Raw genomic sequence first — 25,856 nt, 5'->3', positions numbered from 1 at the left:
ACCAATGAAAGTCTCTCTAAGGTGAAAATACCCTGCGAAATTGCCGATACAATGAGAGAAGTAAATTCAACAAGATTCAGCGGTAAATCATGTGCCGTAAAAGGCAAACCTGTCACGGGATGCACTCATAGTGTTACTAAAACATATGAGGTTCGTTACGTTGTCTAAAAACTATAAGTAAGGGGGTTTCGAGTTTTCGTTAGTATGCGGTGGACGTGGAACATAACGGGGTGAATTAAAGAACAAAGAAGAATGCGGTGAATTAGGGTTCCAATGCTTTTATTTCTGAAATGAAATTAGAGTATGTTTTTTAAAGATTGTACAAAATAAAAAAGAGAAGAAAAGTTCAATGGTGAGAAACGTGAGAACAATGGAGAGGACCATGTGTCAAGTTCTCATTGACCTTCCCAAGTACATTATATTTAATTAGATTAGTTAAGGAATATCTTATGTTATAAACTGATAGGCAAGGGATATCATGTTAGTATCATGATATGATTAATATGCAGTGAACATAAGATTACTAAGTGCTTTAAAGAACAAAGTAGAAACTGAGGGAGAATAGTTGAAGTCATACCTTCTCAAATGAAGAGCGTGTTTCTTGGTCCGAAATGTCCTGATGATCATTTTTCTGAGGCCACTTGTTCATGGTTGCCACAAAAGGAAACATGCTTAGTTTGTCACAATGTGTCACTCGAAATTTCTTCAAGAGTGGCCGGTTCAAAGTAGACAAGTTAGGGCAGAAACGCTTGAGTTGTGGCATAGCATGGAACACCAGAGAGGTTAATTGCGGGAAAAGTGCTTGAGCGGTAGTGGAGTGTGGAGTGTTATCCCCACTTGCGACTATTTCCTTGATTGCACAAAACTCCACTCGAAGTTTCTCCAATTGGTTTAGACTTGTAGCCACCCAATGCGGAAACAGATTTTCAAGGCTCTTACAATTATCAACTTTTACTTTCCGTAAATGTTCAAAAGTGAGAGTATCTCGAGGACTATCCATCCATATTTTGCTTAAATTTTCCATGTGAGAGAGAAATATCGACTCAAGCTTAGGAAATTGTACCCGCCATATTTGGAAAAATGACACCATAAATTTGATGACATTGAATTATGATCTTACTTTCCTCCCACAAATCACAACATTCTAGAACTCGTTAGTGACACAATCAACGAGAGGTTGCTTGATGCTTTCACTTTAATGGACTAATGACTAAGGCCATGTGCGGTGCGACAAAATAAGCTACCTTACGGCCTGTACTACCCGTTAATACTCATGCACAAAAAAGATAGGAGAACATTTCACCGAATTACGATCCAAAGAACGAAATGACGACCACAAATAACACATGAATACTTTTGCAATTTTCTTAAAAAGTTCGCATGACAAGAAATTTGAAGGCGGGTTTCTCACACTAACGAGGATCCCCGGGAAAATGCAACTAGTCTTCGTGAACAAATAAAACATGTTACGCAAAAATAGATTCTAATACCAAAAAAAAAAAAAAATGAAACGATTGTATGAGCTGCTATGAATTGTTCATTTAAGAGCACGTATGGAATTTTCATTTCATTGTGAATTACGTTATTGCAAATTGTCCCTACCGTGACTAGTTTCATACTTCTTTATCTATGATTTCGGTGATTGGGAAGATTTCGGTTTATCCAATTTGTGAATGGGTTTAAAATTATGAAGTTTTAGTTGGTGGTGACACCTATCTACAATTTAAGTTTAATCAATTTGCAATGGGTAACCAATTTCTTATCCTTGACCGATGACAGTGTGTGGCGTGTTGAGGATTTCGGAGGGAAAAACAAATGAAAGAAAAAAAAAGCGGATGTCGCATTGCAACTTCCATTGGTGCTCACATTTGACAAGATGTTTAATTTTATACATCAAAAGCATTGGATAAAGAAAAACAAGACCGACCTCCGGAGTAAAAAGTGAAGGAGTGCGGTGGTCTATCTCCATCAAAGGTTGCCAAGTTAAACTTCTCATCTTGGGACAGTTTGCGATGGTCAACTCTTCTAAACTAGGGCATTCCAGCCGATGATTCTTCCCCGAGAGAAAATTAGTCATATTGGGCAAGCATTCCAGCTTCATCCATTTAAGCTTAGGAAATGTAATCTTCTTCACTGCACTTCCCTGCCCTTCTTCCTCTGCGATCACTCCTTCCATTTGACCACACTCCTTTATTTCCATCATCCGTAGATTGGCAACACACCGAGCCATCGATGGAGTGAAAGCATGTCTCAAGTTGCTACATTTATAAAGGGTGAGGTTCATCATCATATTGAAGCGCGGCGTCCCTTGAAGATGGTTGTTCCATAGTCGCCACAACTTTGGTAGATTGACCAAGTCTAGATGTTGTAAACTAGGAAGCGCCCGAGTGCTTCGCACGCCCTCCAGCCCTTCAAGATTGAATACTTCTTCTAGCGACTCGCAATTGCGCACTTGCAATCTTTTCACTTCATTTAAAATAGGTATCAATCTGGATGGAATAGCGTTAGTAAATGATGGACACTTATCCACCACCCGTGATTCTAATTGCCAAGAAGGCTTGATGGAAATAAGTTCGCCGTGTCATTTTTCAATTAGCTCGGGGAACTCAGATAGCTGCATCGACTTTACTCCGGCAACCGTAGCCTATTAGAAAAGGCATCATTAAATGTAAACTTCTAGTTAGCAAAACGCAACAAGACCATCTAATTGAACAAAATTTGATAACCCATGCATACCATTTCTTTAAACATATTTTGGATGGTGATGTTGAGGTTTTCCTCCCAAAACCACGCTTCTGTTGAGACTTGTACTCTCTCCAACTTTGGCGCCTTTATTGGTCCCTCAGAGAAGAACTTCATGCTTGGACATCCACTCACAATGACATCTTCCAAGAGTGGGAACATCAAAGTGCATTTACTTGAGCTGAAACATCTCAAGCCCGTCAGCCCATCGAGCTCCATATACTTCAATTGATTGAAAACCACCACAAGCCCCTCCTCACCTCCATCGTCACAAATGACTTCAGTCAACATTTTGCATTTACTTATCCTCAATTTCGTGAGTTCCACCAAATTTCCAGCTATTGTTGGTGTGAACATCTTCGATAACCCATCACAAAATGACACATCTAGAGTCTTGAGATGTTGAAAAAATCTGGAAAATGGTGGTATTACTTTTAGCTCGTGCCTGGGGCCTTCTTTGGCTTCCACAATGTTGCTCAGCTCTTCTATATCAGAATTGCGTACAACCAGCTCTTGCAAGCTGGTTAAACTCCGAACAAGACGACATGTGGATATTGTAGATTCCTTCGAGAAATGATGAAGCTCGAGAACTCTAACCTTGTAGAAGAATTCTCCATCATGAGAATGCCCATGCCATAACTCCATCCGTCCACATAAATCCAATTTTAACTCTTGCAGATTTGAGAATGCGCCCTGAGAAATTAGTCAAGTCAGAATCTAAAACCAGCTTAATTAAAAGAGTGTTCGTGTATTGTGGGATAAGTCCTGCATTTTAAGATGTTGAGTCTCATGCAATTCGACGGAAGGAAATGCACCCCATGCAATAGACATTATCACCGATCTTTTACATTTGACTTCTTGTACCCACGTTTGCACTCAAGTAAATCCCTACATTCCCGTTTGCACTCAATTGTAATCACAATCGCAATTTGCCGGCGAAGCAGCAAGAAATTAATTAATAAAAAAATCTTGGGTCGTACCTTTTCTATCAAGAAGAGAGGTTGTTTATGAGGTGGCATCTCATTCTCAAGTTGCGAAGCAAGTATCTCCACTTTGCTACAGCCATCCACCTTCAAGATCTTCAATGCCGGCCAACGTAAAGCATGTGTTCCTGTGTAGATGCACTTCAACTCTGGTAGACGCTTAAGCTTGAGAGAGGCTAACTTAGGGAACGCATCCCTGGGATCTAGTCCGTCGTTCTCGATGAGTTCCACAATGCCACCACATTCATCGATCTTCAACTCCTCAAGTTGCATTAGATCCCCAGCTACTGAGGCTGGAAATAGAGAGGTGAGGCTCTCGCATCCGGAAACGGTAACATAACGGAGACACTGGAATTTGACTTGACTGTGAAGTTCCTTATCCCATACATGCTTTAGCTTTGATAATCCCCATAACTCCAACTTTTTTAACGGGAAACGAGCAATGGGATATCCATCTAGAGGACTCAATGGCTGCAGTTTGAAAACAACTTCAAGCGAATCACATGATCCTACCTCCAAACTTTCCAAGCTCTTGAGCCGTCCAAGAATGTAAGAAGGAACAATGTTCACTAGCTTGTTGCATCCATAAACACTGAGTGACTTTAGTTTGCGGAAAGACTCCGCAGCAACTTGATTGTCCCATATTGTCTCAATGCTATCCATACTCCAGATGCATAATGTCTCCAAGTTAGGAAACGCAACCTGCAGTATTCGCTCACGAAATTAGTGATTCCGTCGGTTCGAAAAGTTCATGAATACATGGGGAAGAAGCGGTGGTCCCGACAATCTTGGTCTATCCATTGTGGCCGCATCCTCATCTTGCAAAGGTCATACCAAGGCTTTTCTGTTTATGTTTTGACATATTATTAGTCTCTCCATGTTTTTTAAGGATTGTTCAAAAGACAACATGAAATATTTGAAAACAAAAAGGACGATATTCCTCAAATTTGTTTGATTTGTCCATATTAGCAAATTTCCTTTTTCATTTTACTAGAAGTAGTTTCAATGTTTCATTTTGGACAAGTTTAACTTCAAAATTAACGTATTATTCCCCATACTTTGTTAGTTAGCTTGTTAGGTTTCTATTAATTTACTCAAATTAAACATGTGCGATATAAATAATATTAGAATTTATTAAGTAATTATCTTTAATTTCTTCAAAATATACGTGAAATATGTCGGGGACATCATAACTTCCGGTTAAAGTCAATATCAATCATTTTTATTCAATATTATATCACTCTAAAAAAATTGAAAAAGTCAAAAAATAAAACAATGAAGAAGGGATTGCTTGGGTCAAAATGAACAAAACTTATTTATATCATTTTACACTTGAAAGAACTCAATATACTTAATTGATTGAATTTTCCTTTTAAGATTCATTTCTTTGTTACCGTGTTGGATGATCCAATTGTTAGATAAAAATTGTAGGCGCGTGCAAGCCATGCGCCAAAGATTATGTGCAGGGTCAGCAGTGTGGGCGCGTGTGGGCGGCTGTAGCGAATTTTTTTTTTTCGTGTTTTGCAACTGGCTGACAATTTCGCGATATTTTTTTTTTTTAGCACGTAAATTTCCCGTTTTTCCTTAAATTAAATATGCGTATGAGGTCCGATCGGCGCGTTCTTGGTACCGACGTGTTCATATTGAAATGCTCTATGTTGTGTTACATTTTTGTACATGTTTGAAGCATTTAAAGGTATAAAAATACGTGTGAAAAATATGCGTATAATTTGGGATATCAGTGCATTTTTAAGCTATATTTCCCTATTTTTTTTAAAGTACAGAATATTGATTTCATGTAAATGACCATTCATGGTTCATAGATAGCATGTATAAGATGCTTGCAATTTCAATTTGAAGCAAACTTGAACAATGGTAAGAGATCCATTGCACGTGGGAAACCTTGAATATCAAGAGAGTAGCATGTTCCGTTTTTGTCACTCGTTCTCGCCCATGAAAAGGAAAAAAAGAAGAAGAGGAATGCTAGCCAAAGAAATCTAGTTGGAAAAAGCTTACAACACAAAGCATGGATTGGACAACAATACCGACATGGACTAAAGGGTTACTAGATTGTATAAGGTACACCGTTGACCGAGCACAGTGAGGGAAAGAAGAGAAGTAAAGAAAGCATGAAGTAAGCACTCTGTGAACGTCCCACGCCCCTTGACGGAAAGAAAGTCTCAACGAGAACCACATTCCTTTTGCATGAGGATGTAGCTAAAAGAAATAAGAATTGAAAGGCTGGCAATTTACAATATGAATTAACTTGTTTTGAAATGATTATCCGACAAATCCATAAATGACATGAATTGATATGAACTTAATACACATAAATTTTATAATAAAAATTCAAAAATATAGTGCTCTCCAATGACATCGCTATATCACAATCTTTTACTATATAGTTATCGGGAGTGACTTTAACCACAGAATCTGAGAGTTGGCACTTGAGCTCCTTGGAGATTAATTATCCAACTTTTGTATGTATAGTGACTCTACTTTATATTCTTCATTTCAATATAAAATCACAATTTGAGGAGTAACTCTACTTTGGCTTATTCAGCTTCTATGGTGCGGTGATCATATGGAAAGCAATCAATTTTAACCAAAGTGGGCCTTGACGATCATGCTTTGTCTCCAATATAACTATTTATTTGTTAGTTTTACTTATTTAGCTGGCTGGCATAACAATTATCCATATGTATAAATCATCTTTTACAATCTCTTAATACTTTGCCGTGATTGATCCAACCCTCATTGATGTGAATTGAAACTAGCCAATTATTTGTAACGCTACGTGGCAACTTGAAATACAGAGCATGTAAACTTGTGAAGTGCTATGCCCATAAAGTTGATGCAATGATTGGATTTTTGTTATATTTAAGATCTTGACGTAGCGTTTGTTACATACCTCTTGATTGAAGAGGGTCGTATTGCGTGATGTGACACGATCCTCACTCCAAGCTTCTCGGGAACCTGTCATCGATTTTTAATTAGATGAAAGGAATGCCATCTTTTGCATTGCAATGATGAATCTAAGAAGATCTTTAACGATTAAACCAGAAAAAAAAATCAATCTTACACTTTCTGCGAGAGAAGCACGTCAAACTTTCCAAACTTGCAACCCATAAATCGGTTAACATCGGGAATACTAGAGTTGTTGATGTGTCTAATCCCAACCCTTCATCCTCTATGATGATCGTCTCCATCTTCTTGCAATCTTGTACATTTAGTTCTCTCAATTGTGCAAGAGATTGAACCATGGATGGGAAAAACAGAAACTCGAGGCTGTTACAGCCAAACACCTTCAATTGCTTTAATTTATGGAATCTCACAATTCCACAAGGATTCTTGTTCCATATGCACCTCAAGCGTGGTAATCCTCTTATATAGATGGTGTCTAGCTCAGAAAGAGCCTTGATATTTGCACTGGTGCCTAGACCGTCGAGGTCAAAAATTTCTTGCACCAAAACGCAATCTTCTACCTTTAAAGTGTGTAGCTCTTGTAGTTTTACCAGCGACCAGGAGTTGATGACCTTTGCGAGAGATTTGCATGAAGAGACCTCAAGAAATTGGAGACTGCTCAGCCCCAATGGAGATTCATCGGTCCATATATCTTCCAGATTAGGAAGTCCAGCCATTGTCAAGGACTCCAAGGATGGGATTGAAACCTGACGGATAGACCCATCAGCATACGTGCTATAGCAGGTTATTACAAATGGTTGCGGAAGAAAATTTACAGACTTTAGGATAATTTTTGCATTTACAAAAATCTATGATAACAAAGGCTAGTTTACAATCAGAATAGGTACTTCACGACCACAAAAACAACTAATGAACTTCATTTTTTTTTATTTGCAATATATTCGTGGACGGTTTAGAGTTTGTCTGCAATTTATTAACAATAAGGGAAACTACAGTCGTCAGGAAATAGCATTCATTCAGTTTGCTAATGACTACGAAGATTAGTGATCCTTAGAGCAAAAGGAAGTACATTCAAGATAAATTCCTTCCTATAAGGTAAACCACTCCCTCTTAGGTTATGTTACTACTTTGATGTTACATTGCTCATTTTGTCGGATGATTGCCAAAAAGTACTACACTATCTCACAATGCACATTACTACCATGACAAAATTATATAGAAACTGTAGAATGACCGTGGTTATGAAAGACATAGGCAACTTACAAACAAAGGACAACATCTCATGGTGTGATCAACAAGGCAAGTTTCAATCACGAGAAGTAAATTATTATGCTATAATTCCTTAATTACAGAAAGGTATGTCTAATTTACTACCCACCTAAGGAAACTTAGCAATCTTGAAAAGTAATTTAGTACTTCATAAGGGAAATTACTGTCATAAAAGTTTAGTTACTACAAGTAACTTCCTTTTGACGCCTTCGCCATCCACCTAAGCCCGCTTGGGCTTTGCCAGACCCAATCAATTTATGCGTGAAATATTGTAATTTATATAATAAGAATAAACCTACGACAGGGCTAATTTCCTTTCGTACTTGATAAATTTATAATGACAACTTAAATTTCTCTCCATGTAAGCTCATGTTTAATAACTTGCGAAACTAATATATTGCACGAGCCTTGAACTCCACCATCAACTTCAACGATAATTGTCACTGTTTGTCCTTAGTTTACTTACTTCTATTACTAACAATAACCAATTTAACAGCTTACCTACTACACTAAAAAATTGTTAAACAATTAATTACAATTTCCACCTATTTGTCACATGTGATTTTTTACAATGAGTTGAAAATTTCCAATATAAATAAAGAAAAATGAGGAAAAAAAAACAATGATCTTGAAAGAGATTATGACAAAAAATAATAATAAGATGGTTGACTTCGTGAAAAGGGCTTTGAAATATATCCCAAGCATATGAAACGATCAAAGAAAAGGCTAATTTTTTTTAATTTCATTGTGCATATGGCCTCCCTATTCAGCTATTTAATTTCAATATGCCCTAATTTATATAACCACATTTTCGAAGTAAGTGTTTACCGATTTAAATCTTCATGGGGGATCTCGTGAACTTTTTCCTTAAAGTCACTCAGTAATGCCTTCGACTACGAGATATTGGCACAAGTTGAAGATGTATGTTCTTTTTTTTTTTTCAATTAGAAGTTGAATATTTATGTTTGTTATGCCCAAAGTGCTTACATATATCTATATCCTTTATATGCTTTGCAAGTATGAATATGCGTGTAATTGTGTGCGTTTATCCTTTTAGGGCTTATGCAATGACTAAGTGCTTATTGAAACACACGATAGGGAAAAGATGTGCATCAATTAGATTAGCATCGTTGCTACTATTTGAAAACCCAAACCCCTTGCCCATTCTTCGTATTGATTTTTACTAAACCATCTAGATATCATATTTTTTCTTGCCGCATGCAAGCTGCAAATAACTCCAGCCCTATCAGAATCTAAATTTACATGGATTTCAATTTATTTGCTGGAGTTCTACGCAATGAAGAGTAACAGAAGATTGCTTTACGCAATTACAGAGAAGGCATGATTAGGATAATGTAATTAGGCAGAAAATGAACCGAAAAAGAAGAAGAAGAAAGAATAATGACAATAATCTATGTCACATCCAATTAGCAAATGAACAAAAGATCATCAAATAACATATTGTTTTGATAGAAAGTTACCTGTTGCCCGTTGAAGAATGCAACTTGAGTGCCAACATGGTCGTTTGATGCACAACTTGAAGGAGCCATCCCGACGGTGCAAAAGTTCTTCATATTCGGCAGATCATGCAAGTTCAAGACATGCAAATTCCGCAACTCAAGTTTGCCGCAATCATCCACTTCTACAATCTCCCGCATTAAGTGACAGCTGACCACTTGGATCTCTTCAAGGTGTGGAAGTTCTCTCAATAATGAAAGAGGAAACAAAACTTCCATCTTGTCACAGTTTTCAACTCGTACTACCTTTAATGCACTGAAGGAATTGGAGGAGATGTGGTTGTTGCATATCTTTTCCAAGTTGATGAGGTTATCGAAAAGTAATGACTCCAACATCTTAAACTCTGTATGTGATGGTAATTGGAGGACGTGATGGACGGAGGGACTATTCTCGACCTGTAGGTGCTTTAATTTCGGAAAGCCTTTCTGCGATAACGCGCAAATACTTTGCTCAATTCCATTTAATCCGTCTAAAATGAGACCGTCAGTTTTGCCTAATAAAGTCTGTATGCATCCTTTCCGAAGAATATCGCTCATTGGATCCAATCGAAGCTCCAACGTGCTCGACAGCTCCAATGTGCTGGACACATTGCGACTTCGCCAGCGTGGCACATTACCTATCCGGATTTGGTACTTGGTTAGTTTCTCGACGTTTAGATCCTCTGGGAGCACACTCGGATCGAGAATGGACACATGCAAAGTGCAGAGATTCTTCAAGTTATTCAACTCAATAAGACCGGCATTAGTGGGTGGAGTTTGCTCCACGGCATTCCAACGATCAAAACTATTCTCCATATACAACTCCTCCAATTTCATCAAGCTCCCAAGCACGCCCGGTTCAATTATCTCAAGTTTTGAGCAATGATTTAAGTCTAACAACCGCAGCTCCACCAATTGTCCAATTTCTTTTGGCAATCGTTGAATTTTGGAGTTTGCAAAGCTGAGAACACATAGCCGTTTTAGTTCGCTGATCATGGCTACATCCTCTAACGAACAATCATTTAGGCACAGAGTGTGTAAGTTCTCCAAGAACTGGAATGGCGAAGGTGAACGAGTGAGCCGCACTTGAGAAAGATGTAAGACCATGAGTTTTCTCATAGAGTTGAAACATGAGCCTGGGACCTTAAGAGATTCATTGTTTGTGAACAACAAAAAGATCCGCATTTCAGGGCAATCTAAGTCTTCAGGAAGCTCCTCCATGTCAACGTAGGGAAAGCATACCGATGTGCAACTTTTGAGCTTGTCCTTCGGCAATTCTATCACCGACTTATCATGATTTTTCAACACCAGAAGAGGGTCATCTCTTGAAGCTACCGAGGCAATGAATCCACGAACCAAGTCGTGTATCTTGAAACCATCAACATCTTCATTGTCTTCTAACAAAAAGGATGAGGCTTTCAGGGTTCGGATCAGTGAGCTCAACCTGTCTCTCACTTCTTCCATGCTGCTATCTTCTCGAAATAACCTCGAACCCACGCCATACCTCACCAAGTTTTCAAGAGAGGGCTTAGAGACACCGTAAACGACACATAGCCGTAACAATGACTTCACCTCCTTGCCATATTCCCCTTTGAAACGATTATAGCTCAACTGCAGCATCTCGTTTATTTTTTCATCGATTCCTTTGTTGGTAGACATCTCAATTTGTCTCAAAACATCCTTCCATTCGCGAAAATCGGCATCTCTAAAAACATTCGCCATTGCAATAATTAGGAAAGGCAAACCTGCACATTTGTTGAGTGCTTCATCCACCAGGGATTTGAACGGATCGTGATGAACTTTGTCGCCCACCGTCCTCTCAAACAATCTTTTTGCCTCTTCCTCCTTCAGCGCATCGAGGCGGAAGTCCCTGTCGCAGCCCATTTCCCTTCGCAAAACATCTTGAAATCTTGACGTCAACAGCAACTTGCATCCTATGACTTTGTTGTCGTGTCCGCAAGGAATGCCTACTGACTTCAAGTCAAGCCCTTTCCACAGGTTGTCCAGTATTATGAGCACCGTCTTCTTCTTCTTCTTCCCCTCATCATTTTCTTGTTTCGTCCTCTCCTCATCTTCTAGCCTCTCGCGCAGAAGCTTCGCTCGCAAGCTGACATTCTCTTCCTGCTTTATGTCACTAAGGCCCAACCCGTACGCGATCTCTTCTTGAATCCTCTTGATGTCTGGATTTTCCGACACGTCGGCCTTAGCGACCAGATCGAACGACCTCTCTTCCCTTATTCTTCTTTCAACCTCTTCCAAAAGGGTGGACTTGCCGGTCCCGCCCATCCCATGAACCCCAACCACGCTGTTGCGGTTATCAGCAAGAGCGGCTATGATTTGACGTTTGATCGAAGCTCTGGATTCGAAGACGCCATCGTCCTTGGCAGAAGGAGCGGAGGCCGCAGTGACATTCCCCGGAGCAGGATCAATGAAGGAGATGTCCCTGAATTCACTGCATTCTCGAGCGAGTCGCTGAAGGAGCTCGATCTTATCCTTGGCCTTTCTGCTGAACTGATAGCGACAATTGGGGTCGGGAAGAGTCCCGTAGCAGCAACTCTTACTCGCTTTTTCGAACTCTCCCAACAGCTCTCCCGCCTCCTTCAAGGCCTTCTCTGCAGTCTCGTGCCAATCGGTGACTAGACTGTAGACCATCCGAATATTGTTTCTGGCCACTTCGACGGCATTGTGGATCCTCTCAGCCTCGTACGCCAGCTTCCCGACTTCCTTCTGAAGATCCTGGGCGTAGCTCTTGGAGGAGATCACGTATCCGAATTGGCGCTTGACAGGAACAACTACCCACTTCAAGACATCCCACCCAATGGAAACAGCAGAATCCATCGACATTTTGCTTTGATTTTCCCTTTTCGAGAAAGAAAGAGCAATCAAACGGGGAGACCGAGAGAGAGAGATAGAATGAAGAGAAAGAGCAGCAGGTAGTGAAGAAGAAGAAGGATGGTTTGGCCGAGGAGAAGAAAGAGCGAAACAGAGCAAGGATGATTGAGAGGCGAAGAAGGGAAGGAGATTTGAGTGCGGAAAAGGACGACGAATCAATGGGTGAGCTTCAGTTCGGGAGATCCAACGATTTAAAATAAAAGAAAGTCCGCTGTCGGTCCCATCTATCCAGCCACCAACGTGGACCGACATCTCCTTCCTTTCCTCCACTGTTAAGTGGCGATGCACTTATATCTAATTCATGTTGACCGTTAGGTGACTACATGTCTCGAGTCTCTTGCCTTTCCATGTATCATATTCCGAACTTTGACAGGTTTATTGACAAAATAAATAAAGTCATCAGGGGCGTTCCCCTTGTAATTAAGTTGATAAGGACCTTTTGCATAGTAACTACCTAATTTATAGAGAATAAGTGTACATACTAGAAAAAAAATTACCATATGAAGTTAGCATTCTCCTCAAGTAGGCAATTATTTTGGCTACAATCTAGGGCCACAGGTGTGGAGGTTAAGCCAGTGAAACATCCCGCAAAACCAGTTAAGCTCGGGCCTTGGCATGTGAAAGTGGCTCTAACCCAAACAAGCTTTGCACGCAACTTGTGGGATTCAAACGGACGATTCCTTAGTTTCGAGCTGAAAATTTCAGCAATACCCCAACTAACCATACCAATCTTGGAGTTAAGCAAGCATGACGTTTTTGCAATGACGAGCAAGTTTAGTTTGCATTCCGTAATACTTCTTAAGAAAATGATTATGTCAACGTAAAAATTACCATACTACGGATATTCGATAATTTTACGAGAGAGATGCTCAATAAGTATAATGTCAAAGTAATAGTAGTATATGATGGGAATTCATTATATTGGACTCGGATATAGTTGAATGTTAGTTGGCTGAATCTCTATGCGTCTATTGGTCTCACATGACAAACATGCCCATCAAAATTGTTAGGTTGGAAAGGTCAATTTACCCCCGATTGTGTAGATGCATCATCGCCGTTTGAAAATATTTTGACTAAGTAAAAACAATAAAGTCATGAGGCACATAATTCTTGTAATTTTTTTTTGGTCGAAATAATTATTGTAATTAGGTCGATAAGATACTCTAGTTAGTAGTGCAAAAACATTCAATTAACCTTTTTTTTTTTTTTGCTTTTCTTTTGGTTAATCTTTATTTGGTTGGATTGATTGATTTTTGTTGATATTGCTATGATAAAACAAAAATAGAACTAAAAATAACATGTTTTTGCCATTAACGAATGTCTTTACGTGTGAAAGTTTTACCATATATGAAAGTCATTCACCCCTATAATAGACACATTTACCAAGTACAAGTAGCACATATTTAGAGTAATACGCAATCTTATCAACATACTAGAAATTGATCGAGTCAGATTGCTTTTCAACGGCAAACATCTAATTTTATGGTTAGACCAGTTCATTATGGAAGCCCCTCTTAAAAGATGCAACAGGAATGGCAGGATCGATCGACATTTTGCCTTGATTTTTTCTTATCGAGAAAGAAAGAGTGATAAAACGGGCAGACAGTGAAGAAGAATAAGAAGGGTGATTTGGCCAAGGAGAAGAAAGAGCGAAACAGAGCAAGAATGATTGAGAGAAGAAGAGGGGAATAAGATTTGAGCGCAGAAAAGGACGACGAATCAACGGGTGAGCTTCAGTTCTGGAGATCCAACGATTTAAAATGAAAGAAAGACCGCAGTGGGTCCCATCTGTCAAGCCACCAACGTGGACTTGCAAACCATATGTTAAACGTCGCCGTGAGTGCGATGATTTTCAAACCACAGTTGAAGGGCCAAACTGTTTTAGTTACATTCATTCAAGAATCTCAGAAATTCAACATGGCATGGCACTTGTTATTTCAAAATCTTATGGCGCTCAAATGATCTTTGAAAAAGTTATATACCAATCATGATTCTCAAGTGAGCATCATACATAAATCATGACACTTAATGATCCAAAAAAGAATATAATGCTTAAGTGATCGCTGTATAAAAATTATGATGTTTGTATCACGCATTTGATTATTTCTCTGCTTGACCGATCACGAGCACCAATATCTAAGTCTCTTTCCTTTCCTCCACTATTAAGTGGTCACGTACTAATATCTAATTAATGTTGACCGTTAGGTGACAATATGTCTTGACTTTACATTTATCATATTCCGAACTTTGAGAGGTTTATTGACAGAAAGCACCTCAAATCATTCCTTTAATTGGAAAAAAAAAAAAACTCAGTTCATAAGGAAATATTGAAGTTGTTTAATTATTTTGCCAACCAAAAGTGTTCGATTAGAATATTTGAAATTGCTCCTTAATCTGTATGTCCATTATGACTATCAAAAAGGTTACGCCTAATTTTTAAAAACAATGTTATGACTAATTAAAGTCATCAGGGACATTCACTTTGTAATTAAGTTGACAAGGACTTTTTGCATAGTAACTACCTAATATATGGAGAATAAGTGCACATACTAGAAAAAAAAAATTACCATATGAAGTTAGCATTCTCCTAAAGTATGCAATTGTTTTCGCTACAATCTAGGGCCACATGTGTGGAGGTTAAGCCAATGAAACATCCTACAAAATCAGTTAAGCTTAGGCCCCTGCGTAGGTGACACTAACCCAAAACGACTTGCACGCAATTTGCGGGATTCAAATGAACGATTCTCCAATTTCGAGCTGAACCGCACCAATCATGGAGTTAAGTAAGCATGACATTTTTTTAGTAACGAGCAATTTTACTTTACATTCTGTAACACTTCTTAAGAAAATGATTATGTCAACGTAAAAATTACCATACTACAGATATTCAATAATTGTACAAGAGAGATGGTCGGTAAGTATAATGTTAAAGTAATAGTAGCATATGATGGGCATTCATCATATTGGCCTCGGATATAGTTGAATGTTAGGTGGCTAAATTTCTATGCATCTATTAGTCTCACATGACAAACATGCCCATCAAAATTGTTGTTTTTTTTTTTTTGTCCAAACAAGATTGTTAGGTTGGAAAGGTCAATTTACCCCCAATTGGGTAGATGCATTATCACCGTTCGAAAGTATTTTGATTGAGTCAAAACAATAAAAGTCATGAGGCACATATTTCTTGTAATTAGCTTGATAAGTATAAACTATAAGCTAGTTAGTAGTGCATAAAATTCAATTTTCTCGTCGTATCTAGGAAAACCAAAAACCCCTTTGTGGTTGGTTAGTACATCCTCTAGTACTTTTTTTATATTTTAAGAGGAGCTTCCATCATCAACTAATCTAACCATAAAATTAGATGTTTGTCGTTGAAAAGCAATCGATTCCGATCAATTTCTAATATGTTGATAAGATTGCGTATTACTCTAAATGTGTGCTACTTGTACTTGGTAAATGTATCTATTATAGGGGTAAGTGATTTTCATGTATGGTAAAACTTTCATATGTTGTAAAGACATTCGTTAATGGCAAAAACATGTTATTTTTAGTGCTATTTTTGTTTTATCATGGCAATATCAACAAAAATCAATCAACCAAACCAAATAAAGATTAACCAAAAGAAAAGCGAAAAAAGATAATAAAATATATTAATTTAGATTATTTTCATTTCACGAAAAATGAATGATTTCTTATAAAAATGAATGAATGAAGAATGCATTTTATCTTTCACGAAAATATCCATATATAAATTATTGTCGACAATAAGAATATTTTTAATTAGCTAATTATTTTAAGCTATATAAGTAATCATATTTTAAAACATATTTTTCAAATTTTTTATTTTCTGTGAAATAAAAAGAGCCCCTAGTTGAAAAACATATTTTAGGGCAGTTTTAATGGTCAAACCAATGGAGGCAGTGGGTTAGGCTCAAATTCCTGCCCGGACAAATAAAATTCAAGAGAGACAGAGAAAATATTGGGTACCCAGGAGGTGCCGCCGCTTTTTTACCCACGTCCACTCACAGAAGGACACGTGTCTATAGGCCCACAATTCAAATTTTTCAGAAAACTCTTCCCCCACTCGCTTTCCTTTTTCCGTAAACACCCCTTTCTCTTTCGTTCAAAAACACAGGCCGAGATCCTCGTGCTTTATGCAACTCGGTCATTTTGTTTCACATTCACTCACGCCTGCGACGACGCCCTGCTGTCTCGTCGACGAACCACGCTGCCCTTTCGCCGTCGCCTCCGATGAATCACCAAGCGAACCAAGAAGAAGCCCTAAAAAAACTAGGAAAAAGCGTCTTCCCAGATCATTGTCGCCGGCACACCTTAGAGATAGAGAGAGACAGGGAAGAGACCCGTGTGCGGTTTTTTCTATTATTTTTTCTAAATGGTTCGTGAAAGAAGAAAACATACGTGAAAGAAGAAAACGCAATAATTCAGAGATCTTTTCTTTAATTGTTGTTGCCCCTGTTCATATGTCCGCTGCGATTCGATTCTGGGTTTATATGGGTGATGGAAGTCCGTCTTTCCTTCACACCAAGATATCGGCCTCGGTGACCGGCCGGCGATGGATTAGTCGACGGACGCCGAGATCTTGGCGCGGGGGAGGAAAGCGGTGGCGTGCTGGAGATCGAGCACCTCGCCGTGGAGCTTGTCTGATTCGGCATCGATGAGGACCAGCTCGTCGGCGGGGTCGTGGGCAAGCAAGACCGAGGAAGAAGAAAGGATCTTGGGGGGTGTCATGGGTGAGGAAGAGAGGAAGGAGAAAGATGGAAGGGTGTTTTTGGCAAAAGGAAAGTGAATTGGGAAGAGTACCCTCAAAAAATTTGAACTATAGGCCCACCAGACACGTGTCCTTCTATGAGTGGACGTGAGTAAAAATGCGGTTGCACCTCCTCTGGGTACCCGACATTTTCTCAGAAGAATGCAGTTGAAGTTCAAAAAGGTTTACTGAATGGTAGCAGGCTACTCCACGTCGTCACTGGGCCAAAATAAAATTTAAAGAAAGATGGCTGTCGCTGTCAGTCGGTAGATCATTGTAGCATGACTATTAGGTGAAAATAAGTCTTGATTTTTTTTGTCTTGTCTTCAAAGGCTGCAATGAAGTCACTTCATTGAAGTGTATGCCAGCTGTGGGCGAGCGCAATAGTCATGACTTTTGTGTGATGTGACCTTAATCCAGACCCCACATGTCCCCCAATTCGTTGCGAACTCTTTTTTTTTTTTTAATCTCAGAAAAATCCACAACTTTAGATTCAATTTCAAATCTATTCTAATTTTTTTCTATCTCAAAAAATACCTTAAACTTTAGTATCAGTTCCGAATTATCCCGAACTTTTTTATCTAAGAAAAAAAATCACCGATTTTTACTCTAATATCAATTCTACCCTATTAGCCCTTTGTCCTAAAATTGCCGTTAGTCATATATAATTTTCTTATTATAGAACGGCTTAATTTTGGAGGACTTCTTTTCTGGGGTGGAATTATAATCTACATGAAAATGTCATGTCCGTCCGTTCGTATTTATCATCCTATTACTTTGCTAATGCGAATTTTTTTATCGATGTAAAATGTCACGTCAAATTGGGATAGGATCACTAAGTATACATTGTAAATTTGTGAATTTTTAGATAAAATAAAATTCGAAATAGATTTGAGATTGCACTTAAAATTTTGGTTTTTTTTAAGAGAAAAATTAAGTTCGAGGCAATGGTAAAGTGAAGATGGACGTACGCATAGTGATACAAAGTATAACTTGGCCCTTGGTGTCGGATGCCGCTTGCACCAGCGCCGACTTGAAGTGTTTTTCACGCTGTGCCTCTGCAGTGCATAGTAATGGTGGGACAGAATCATGACTTTTCTCTAAACCCCAAGCCTTCACCGTAAGGGTCTAACTCCTGATTTCTTGGAATGAGGGGGCTTCAATAACGTGTGATATTTTTAATAAAGGGCGATAGAAAGACGTATATGACGAGTCTTTATACCTAAACATTATTTTTTCTTTTCCCAGTGAGTCACATTTTGTTTATTAAAATATCGAGAATTTTCAGATTCTCTGGTGATAGAAACACTACTTTTTTTTTTATTGATAGCTAGTATCGGACATCCAACAATTTAGAGCCTTAGCAAAGAGCTAGACCACGAGAAATGAAAAAAGAGATTAGTACAGACTACGGAGCTTAGTTTATGACTTAATTATACACCAGTCAATTTCTCGAGTATTGGAATGGATGATTTTCGATATTATTGTCCCTTTAATGGACCGGTCATCATCATCAATGTCCATATCTCCGTCCTTTCTCCCATTACTAATGGACATGCATTGATGATATATCCATCCTTTCATCCTTTTCCACAGCTAATGTACTAATCCTAATCCATCCTTTCTTCTACGGTTAATAGAAAAATATTGATTAGGTACCAATCCTAGACCCGCTCATTGCGCAGGTTAATGAGATTATATTCAAAATATAGAAGCAACGTCATAATTAAGATAATTGTTAGATTAGAATGTCAATTGTAACTGTTGCGTTAGATGTAACTTCAATTAGAATTGATAGATCATAATTTTTATTGAATATTGCTACTCCATACTTGATAAAGTTAATAAGGAAATCGATTGTGAACCATGACATTGCTTCGTAGTCCCTCATTCTAATTCTAGTTATCACAAATGCTTGGGTCTATTTAGAGTTTTTACTTCTAAGATTCATGTTCCAAATGCTGCGGTTTTTTATGCTTTCAAAACCATAAAATTATTCACAAGTAGGTTTATATGTTTTTTCATAATCTATAAAACCTAATTATTCTATTTTTCAAGTTTTTTTAGGGAAAGCAAAACACAGAAAAATGTACCTAAAAAGTCTAAACATATAGAACAAGTTAACTGTAGAAGTCCGACAAAAATGATGATGGAATCTTTTCGGAATCACTCTTGCATATTCCGAGTTCATGACAATCATTCTAAACAACATTGTCAATATGAATATGAATATAAATCTTTTCAGAAGTGTGTTCATGAACAGATACTTTCAGCTCGAGTTGTTCAGATTCATCTACTTACTTAGAGAATTCTCAAGTTTTGTGTGAGGTGTTGTAAGAGCGACCGAGAGGATCATCTCTTGTAACCTCTATTGATTCATTTTAGTAGAATCCAGCCAATCGATTGTCATCGTGGGAGAGTGGACATAGGCCTAACAAGTCGAACCACTATAAATTCAGCGTGCAATCTCTCTTTCTCTAAACTCTTAATATTTTGTTAGACCGCATGCACGTTGTTTCACTGTTCTCATTCTAATTGGACTTGAAACTGTTTAATTCGGCATTAAGTTTCATTTTTATTCAGAAGCACCTATTCACCCCCCTCTAGGTGTTATTGCTAGATACAACAAACACAAGGTGAGCATTCGCATTCCAAATGTATTTAACAACTTCAATAGAAAATGTAAATAATTAACTTCAAGTATGAACAAAGGCACCGTAGGCTAAAACTAACATTTGGAATAATATATGATAAATATATCCTTAGACCCGCGCAACGAACATGCAATAGTAGTGAGTGACCTTGGGTCTCTCAAATAGTTTACAAATTGCATTTTAACTACTACAGCTGCTATTGTTGCTCGTGAGTGAGTGCGTGGTACCCAATGATAGGTTAAAGCTGTCGATGATGCGAGTAGTTGAGATGTGCTTGGGTCTTTCTCTTTTTTCACCTATATGTAAAAAAATGATATCTTAATCCCCATTTTGAATCAATTCGTGTTTTAGAAACGAAGTACTTCCTTTGATTAGTGAAAACGAGACGATGTCCCTTTGACTTGTCCATTATCTGCAATCATCTCAACTACTTGCGTCACCGACCGCTTTCACCTATCCACAAGGGAAATGGATGAAGAAGTTAGTCTATTATGCGAGGTGTTTTCATTGGAACGACTACATGAAAAAAAAAAATGTTACGAAAATTAATTAACTTAAAGTATGAACAATGGGAAAATCCCTTAAAACTAACATTCAGAATAATCCATAAAAAATATATTCTTAGACCCGTGCAATTTATGAATATCTTGCTACTTCTATATTAGCTTCATCTACGAATTATCACTAACTGTATTTTTCAATCAATAGGGAGAAAAGATGGCCACATCCCCGACATACAAGTTTGATAGTTCCACATGAACCTCATCTGGTCCTACTACTCATGAGTGAGTGCGTGGTACCGAATGATATTGTTCCTCATGTGATTCCATTTGTCATAATAGTGAATTGTGAATCTTTTTACTTAGTAGCACATTCGCTATGCTTAAACTTTTCATCGTTTGTCGAGCCCTACTTCGGTTTCTATTCCTTTGTGCCTTTTTAGGTGTTTTTTTTTCCCTATTATGCTTTGAGATTCATTATAATAATAGTCAAAAAGAAAAACGAAAGATTGCCTTGTCCATCGCCCGATTCCAAGGATTAGCTTTTGGTAGAAACAGTTCTGCCAAGTGCCTGGAGGTCCTTTTCCATATACCAAAGAGTATGATTTGCCTTTTCATTGTACCAAAGAGCACAAATATACACTATCAATCATTTACATCAAGCGCTTGTCTGAAAATCAAATGCCGCCATATATAAATTAACAGAACCAATTATAGTTTTCATTACAGATGTAATTAGATTGCAAATGCACAGATGCCAATACTTTTGTCTTGGCCGCATGCCGCCACAAGATTTAATTCACGTATTGCTAGGTGACCCTGTGCGCCAATTCCGATTATGAAGTGACAAAAGGCCTTCCTCCTTTGATACCCACGGAAATAAAGGTAAATCAAGCATCCTGTTTACCATTTTATAGAAGGAAACTCTTTGTCAAAAAGTTAAAGAGTCGCACCTATTTTTCCTGTTTGTGCCTTGTACCAAGGCAAAAGCACATGTGGACCCTTGGAATTTCCAGAGTACTTAAGAAAAATACATAATTTTGATAAGTATAGATAAACGATTGTGATAAATAACATCTGTAATTTCTTTCGTACTATTGGTACTTCCATCGATATTTGTTTGTGGGCACTTGTCTAAACCAAAACTGGGCGACGATTAAAGCTCGAAATGCATATAAAACCTTCAATGACTGATTGCAATACCTAGTCGATAAGACAATGCTAGCATTCAGCAAGAGCGTGGTGGATTAGGACTTCGCACGCTACTCAATGTTGCATATCAAAACACTCGTATTTTATTCGATCTCACGTGGGACTCATAACATTCAAAATTTGCGATTAACCGAGATAAACTAAAATTTATCAGCTGAGCATGATCATTCATACTAGCAATCCAACGGTTCAGAACCTTAACAAAGACCATAAATCACAAGAAAGAAAGAGGAGATGAGTATGAATTATGCAGCTCGATCATCTCACATTAGTTAATTCCTTGGGAAGCTGAAAACTTGGCAGCACACTGCTCCAAGTCGTCACTAGCCAAGCGTGAAATTAAAAAATGACCGCTCTCGATCTTCTCAATTAGGACAACAATTGCGGACTTAAACTGAATTCTTTGCTTGATTTCTTCCCATAATAATATTTCAATTGAAATCCCATCAACCGGGTCAGAGAATATAATAAAAAATAACTACCAGCTGTTAAAGTAATAAAATGATTCGACTTGGATTATCGCTTGTTTAATAAGTAATTTTTATTGTCTATCATTATTCATAAAACAAAATGTAATTAAGAGAACAAATGGAAAAGGACAGGCCACACTCACCCACGCACGTTATACAATCTGTCATCATCGATACAACAAATGTAATCAATAAAGAGACCAAACGGGCAAGACCAGGCCACATTGACGTGACATGTATATCACTAGAATTCTAAAAACCATTCGAAATGGATTTAAGACGTCAAAACTCAACTCTATGTGGGTCTTTATGGATTTGCGTCATATCCATATTCAACCCATTTTGAGTTTAATAAAACGAGCAAAAAAAAACATTGCCACTATAATGGCGAAGATTCCTTTTGGTGCCTCCCAATACTGTCGAATTTAAAGTTGAAGATGCTAATGGGAATATGATTGGCTAGGTTATGCAGTAATTGTCTTATTGTTCATTTAATTGACAGTCACCTTTCCCATTGTCCGAATCTCCGGATCCTTTCCTCCATCCCTAATGGACAAACATTGGTAGGTACTAGTTTCAAACCCCCTCCTTGTGCAGGTCAATGAGATCATAATAAAACGTAAGAAGTAACATTATATTTAAGCTTATTGAACAGGAAAAAAAATTGATGTTTAAGTTTCAAAATGGTATACAGATCAAAACAGATCTCAAAAATAAAATGGCCGTATTTTTTTCTATATATTGGATGGCAATTTCTATTAATATTCTACTTAATGACACAAATAATTCCTGAACTTTGATTCAATGTGTAATGTAGTCCCCGAACTTTAACACATTGTGTAATGTGGTCTATAAACTTTTAGTTTGATCAAGATGGTCCTTGAACTTTTGGAACATGTTCAACTTAATCCTTGAATTAAAAAAAGATGTTCAATATAGTCTTTTTATTTATTCAAGTTCGGGGACTAAATTAAACATGTTTTAAAAAGATCGAGACCATATTAGTTAAGTTAAACTTTCAAGGACCACATTGTATATTGGGTTAAAGTTCAGGAATCATATTGGTCAAATTAAAATTTCAGGGACTATATTACATATTTCATTTAAAATAAATTTAAAAATAAGCTTAAAAGTTTAACAAAAAAAAAAACTCCATATACAATTACCGCCAACTAATATTTTTAATCAATAAATTGACAAGAACCTTAAGTCACCAACATACAAGTTTGCCAGCTCTTTCAAGAGGAGTAAGTGACCTTGGGACACTCAAAGAGTTGGCAAATTGGGGTTCGACTACTCCTGCTATGTATTTTCAATATTTTCAATATTACTATTCACGTGATTCCACTTTCATTGACCATAAAATGTGGATCTACTTATTTAGTAGCACATTTAATTTTCGTCTTGGGTACATGCCTTGCACGAGATTTGATTCACTTATTGTTAGGTGACCATGCGCACCTAGCTGGATTATGATGTTAAAAAAAAAGGTGCTCATCCTCCTTTCATACTAAAAATAAATAAATAAAGGTAAATAAGGCATGAAGACAAAAGATGCCAGTTATATTAGCTGTCACTTGATGTCTTTTTCAAACTCTTCCTCTGCAGGGAATCCTTGGGAAGCACAAAACGATGTGGACTTACAAACAATGGAGCAATACAAAAATTTATTAGGTACTAGCCCTAATGTTGTCTGAGTCGCCATCTTTACTATATAGAGATGGATGATTATTTGCATTTTTGTTTATATTCATTGACTAGGTATCCATCCTTCCTCCACTATTCATAGCCAAACAATTAATAAACAAACATTGATTAGGTAAGCCATCACTTCCTCCGTGTTTAATTTACAAACACTGATTAGGTGCCCGTCCTGAACCCGCTGGTTGTGTTGGTCAATAAAATAACCTATAAAATATATGATAAGTTATAACTAAGCTACTCGCTACGTTAGAATGTTAATTAAAATCAGTAGACTAGAACTGCTAAGGAAATTAAACTTTTTCCTAACATTGCTCCGTGGTCTCTCATTTTGATTGTAGTTATCCTTTTTCTTTTTCATTACTAATAAACCTAAACTATATCTTCGCTCTTAGTTATTGTGGGGGAGAGCAAAACGCAGAAAAATGTACTTAGTGTAAGTGCAGCCGAATAGAACTAGAAGTTGAAAAATGTGATGATGGAACGCGGCATGGAATCTTTTCGGAACCCTCTTGCATGTGCCTATTTTATGATAATAATTTAAAAAAAAAGGTTATTAAAATCCATGTTAATTATTGCCGAGAGCTGCTGTGCCACGTGAATCCCGTTAAAAGTGAATATTTCACAAAGGAAGCTACTATCCCGACGGTCCGATAGTACTGTTAGTTATTTCTAATCACACGATCTCTCAATCAATAAGTATTTTATGTAAAACACGTAGTGATTGTGTGTGAATTTACGGTTTATATTGTACTGTCTCTGATAGTATTATCGGGAACCCATTTCCCTTTCACAAATTACAAAGGCATTTTTCATGTAGGTCCCACATCGTTGGCTAAAAGGCGTACATGGATGGCTTAGTATTTACTAACTAATATGAAGCTTGCCGAGTTTAGCTGCTCCTAAGTTTCATTAACTTACGATCATCTGTAGGAAAATATTTTTTCAAATCACTCATTTTTTGCAAAACAAACAAAGCCTTACTCGTGTCTTAATCCTACTACATAACATTATATGGTTTGATAGAATGATCAGATTAAATGACAGCTGTGGCATAGTATAGCTAGAGCCCGTTATACACTTCTCCTTCTAACTCCTACAAGAGAATGACAAAAAGTAGATGAACATGACATCTGATCCGAATAGTGAGTCTGAACACCCTTCTCATCCACACATACAGGCCATACACACGGCTCCTCTAATTTGTGCATTCCCACTTTGTTTTTCTTTAACTTGTCGCATTACTAACACATAACAAAAGCCCATAAACTCACAAAGTTACCAACACTTGCATCTCATGCCCGAGTTTCTCCTCCTCCACCATCTCCTCTGCTATATACAAACATTGATAAGGTACTAGACCCAGACCCGCTTCTTGTGCGGTTCAATAAAATCACATATGAGATATAGAAGTAAATTTTTATTAAGCTAGTTGTCAGATTAGAAAGTCGACTGTAATTGTTACATTGGATGTGACTAATTACCATTGGAATTGTTAGATAAGTACTCCCGAGGAAATTAAACTTTTTCCTGTTCTTTATTCGCATTTTACACCAGTTTGCTTTCTTGAATACTGCTATTCTATACATGACAAAAATTAGTAAGGAAAATGAATGTGAGTCACAACTGACATTGCTTTGCTGTCGCTCTTTCTGATTCAAGTTAGCACAAATGCTTGGGACCGTTTGGACTCTTTTACTTCTAACACTTATTTTGCAAATATTGCAGTAGCTTTCAAAACTATACAATTTTGATAACTAGATTTATATGCTTTTTCATAAATTATAAAACCTAATTATTTTCATTTTGCAATCTTTTTGAGGAAGGCAAAATGCAGAAAAAAGGTACTTAAAAAGTGTGACAAATAGAACAAGTTAACTATATAAGGCGTAAGGCCAAAAAAAACTATGTAAGGCGACCCTGACAAAAAAAAAAAGGCTAGAGAAGGCGACAAAAACAATAATGCAGCGTCGTATGGGATCTTTTTATAATCCCTCTCGCATATTCCTAGTTCATGACAATAATTTCGAAGAACTTTATTAAAATGAACATAGATCTACGGGAAAAAAAATGAATAAGAAGTGACTTGGACAATAAAGAAATCTTATTGAAAGTGGTATTTCACAAGTTACAAAGTTGTTTCCATCTGGTCCGCAACGTGCTACTGCCGACAATTTCATTGACCAAAGCTCGTGAATCGTTGGCTCAATAATTATAAAAAAGAACACCATAAATGTCAAAAAG

General features: G+C 37.5%; 1 protein-coding gene across 1 annotated transcript; it reads right to left on the bottom strand.

Annotated features, from left to right (window-relative positions):
- Window positions 1–2,581: 2,581 nt before the first annotated feature.
- LOC125315315 (disease resistance protein At4g27190-like) lies at window positions 2,582–12,259 on the bottom strand. The gene is made up of 4 exons (XM_048279766.1): window positions 9,401–12,259; window positions 3,723–4,427; window positions 2,737–3,435; window positions 2,582–2,644 (listed from the first exon to the last, which is right to left on the bottom strand). The coding sequence occupies exons 1-4, from the start codon at window positions 12,257–12,259 to the stop codon at window positions 2,582–2,584; spliced, it is 4,326 nt and encodes a 1,441-aa protein (XP_048135723.1).
- Window positions 12,260–25,856: the final 13,597 nt, after the last annotated feature.

This window comes from Rhodamnia argentea, chromosome 5 (assembly GCF_020921035.1).
Source record: "Rhodamnia argentea isolate NSW1041297 chromosome 5, ASM2092103v1, whole genome shotgun sequence".
Taxonomy (NCBI): domain Eukaryota; kingdom Viridiplantae; phylum Streptophyta; class Magnoliopsida; order Myrtales; family Myrtaceae; genus Rhodamnia; species Rhodamnia argentea.
The sequence above is the reverse complement of the archived record's forward strand: the minus strand, read 5'-3'. Positions and strand labels throughout refer to the sequence as shown.

Excerpts from the sequence above, each read along its gene's own strand:
- LOC125315315 (XM_048279766.1), bottom strand. The coding sequence starts at position 12,259 with ATGTCGATGGATTCTGCTGTTTCCATTGGGTGGGATGTCTTGAAGTGG. Across the intron at positions 4,428-9,400 it reads CATTCTTCAACGGGCAACAG|GTTGCGTTTCCTAACTTGGA; the intron begins GTAACTTTCTAT and ends CGAATACTGCAG. Across the intron at positions 2,645-2,736 it reads AAAATATGTTTAAAGAAATG|GCTACGGTTGCCGGAGTAAA; the intron begins GTATGCATGGGT and ends CTTTTCTAATAG.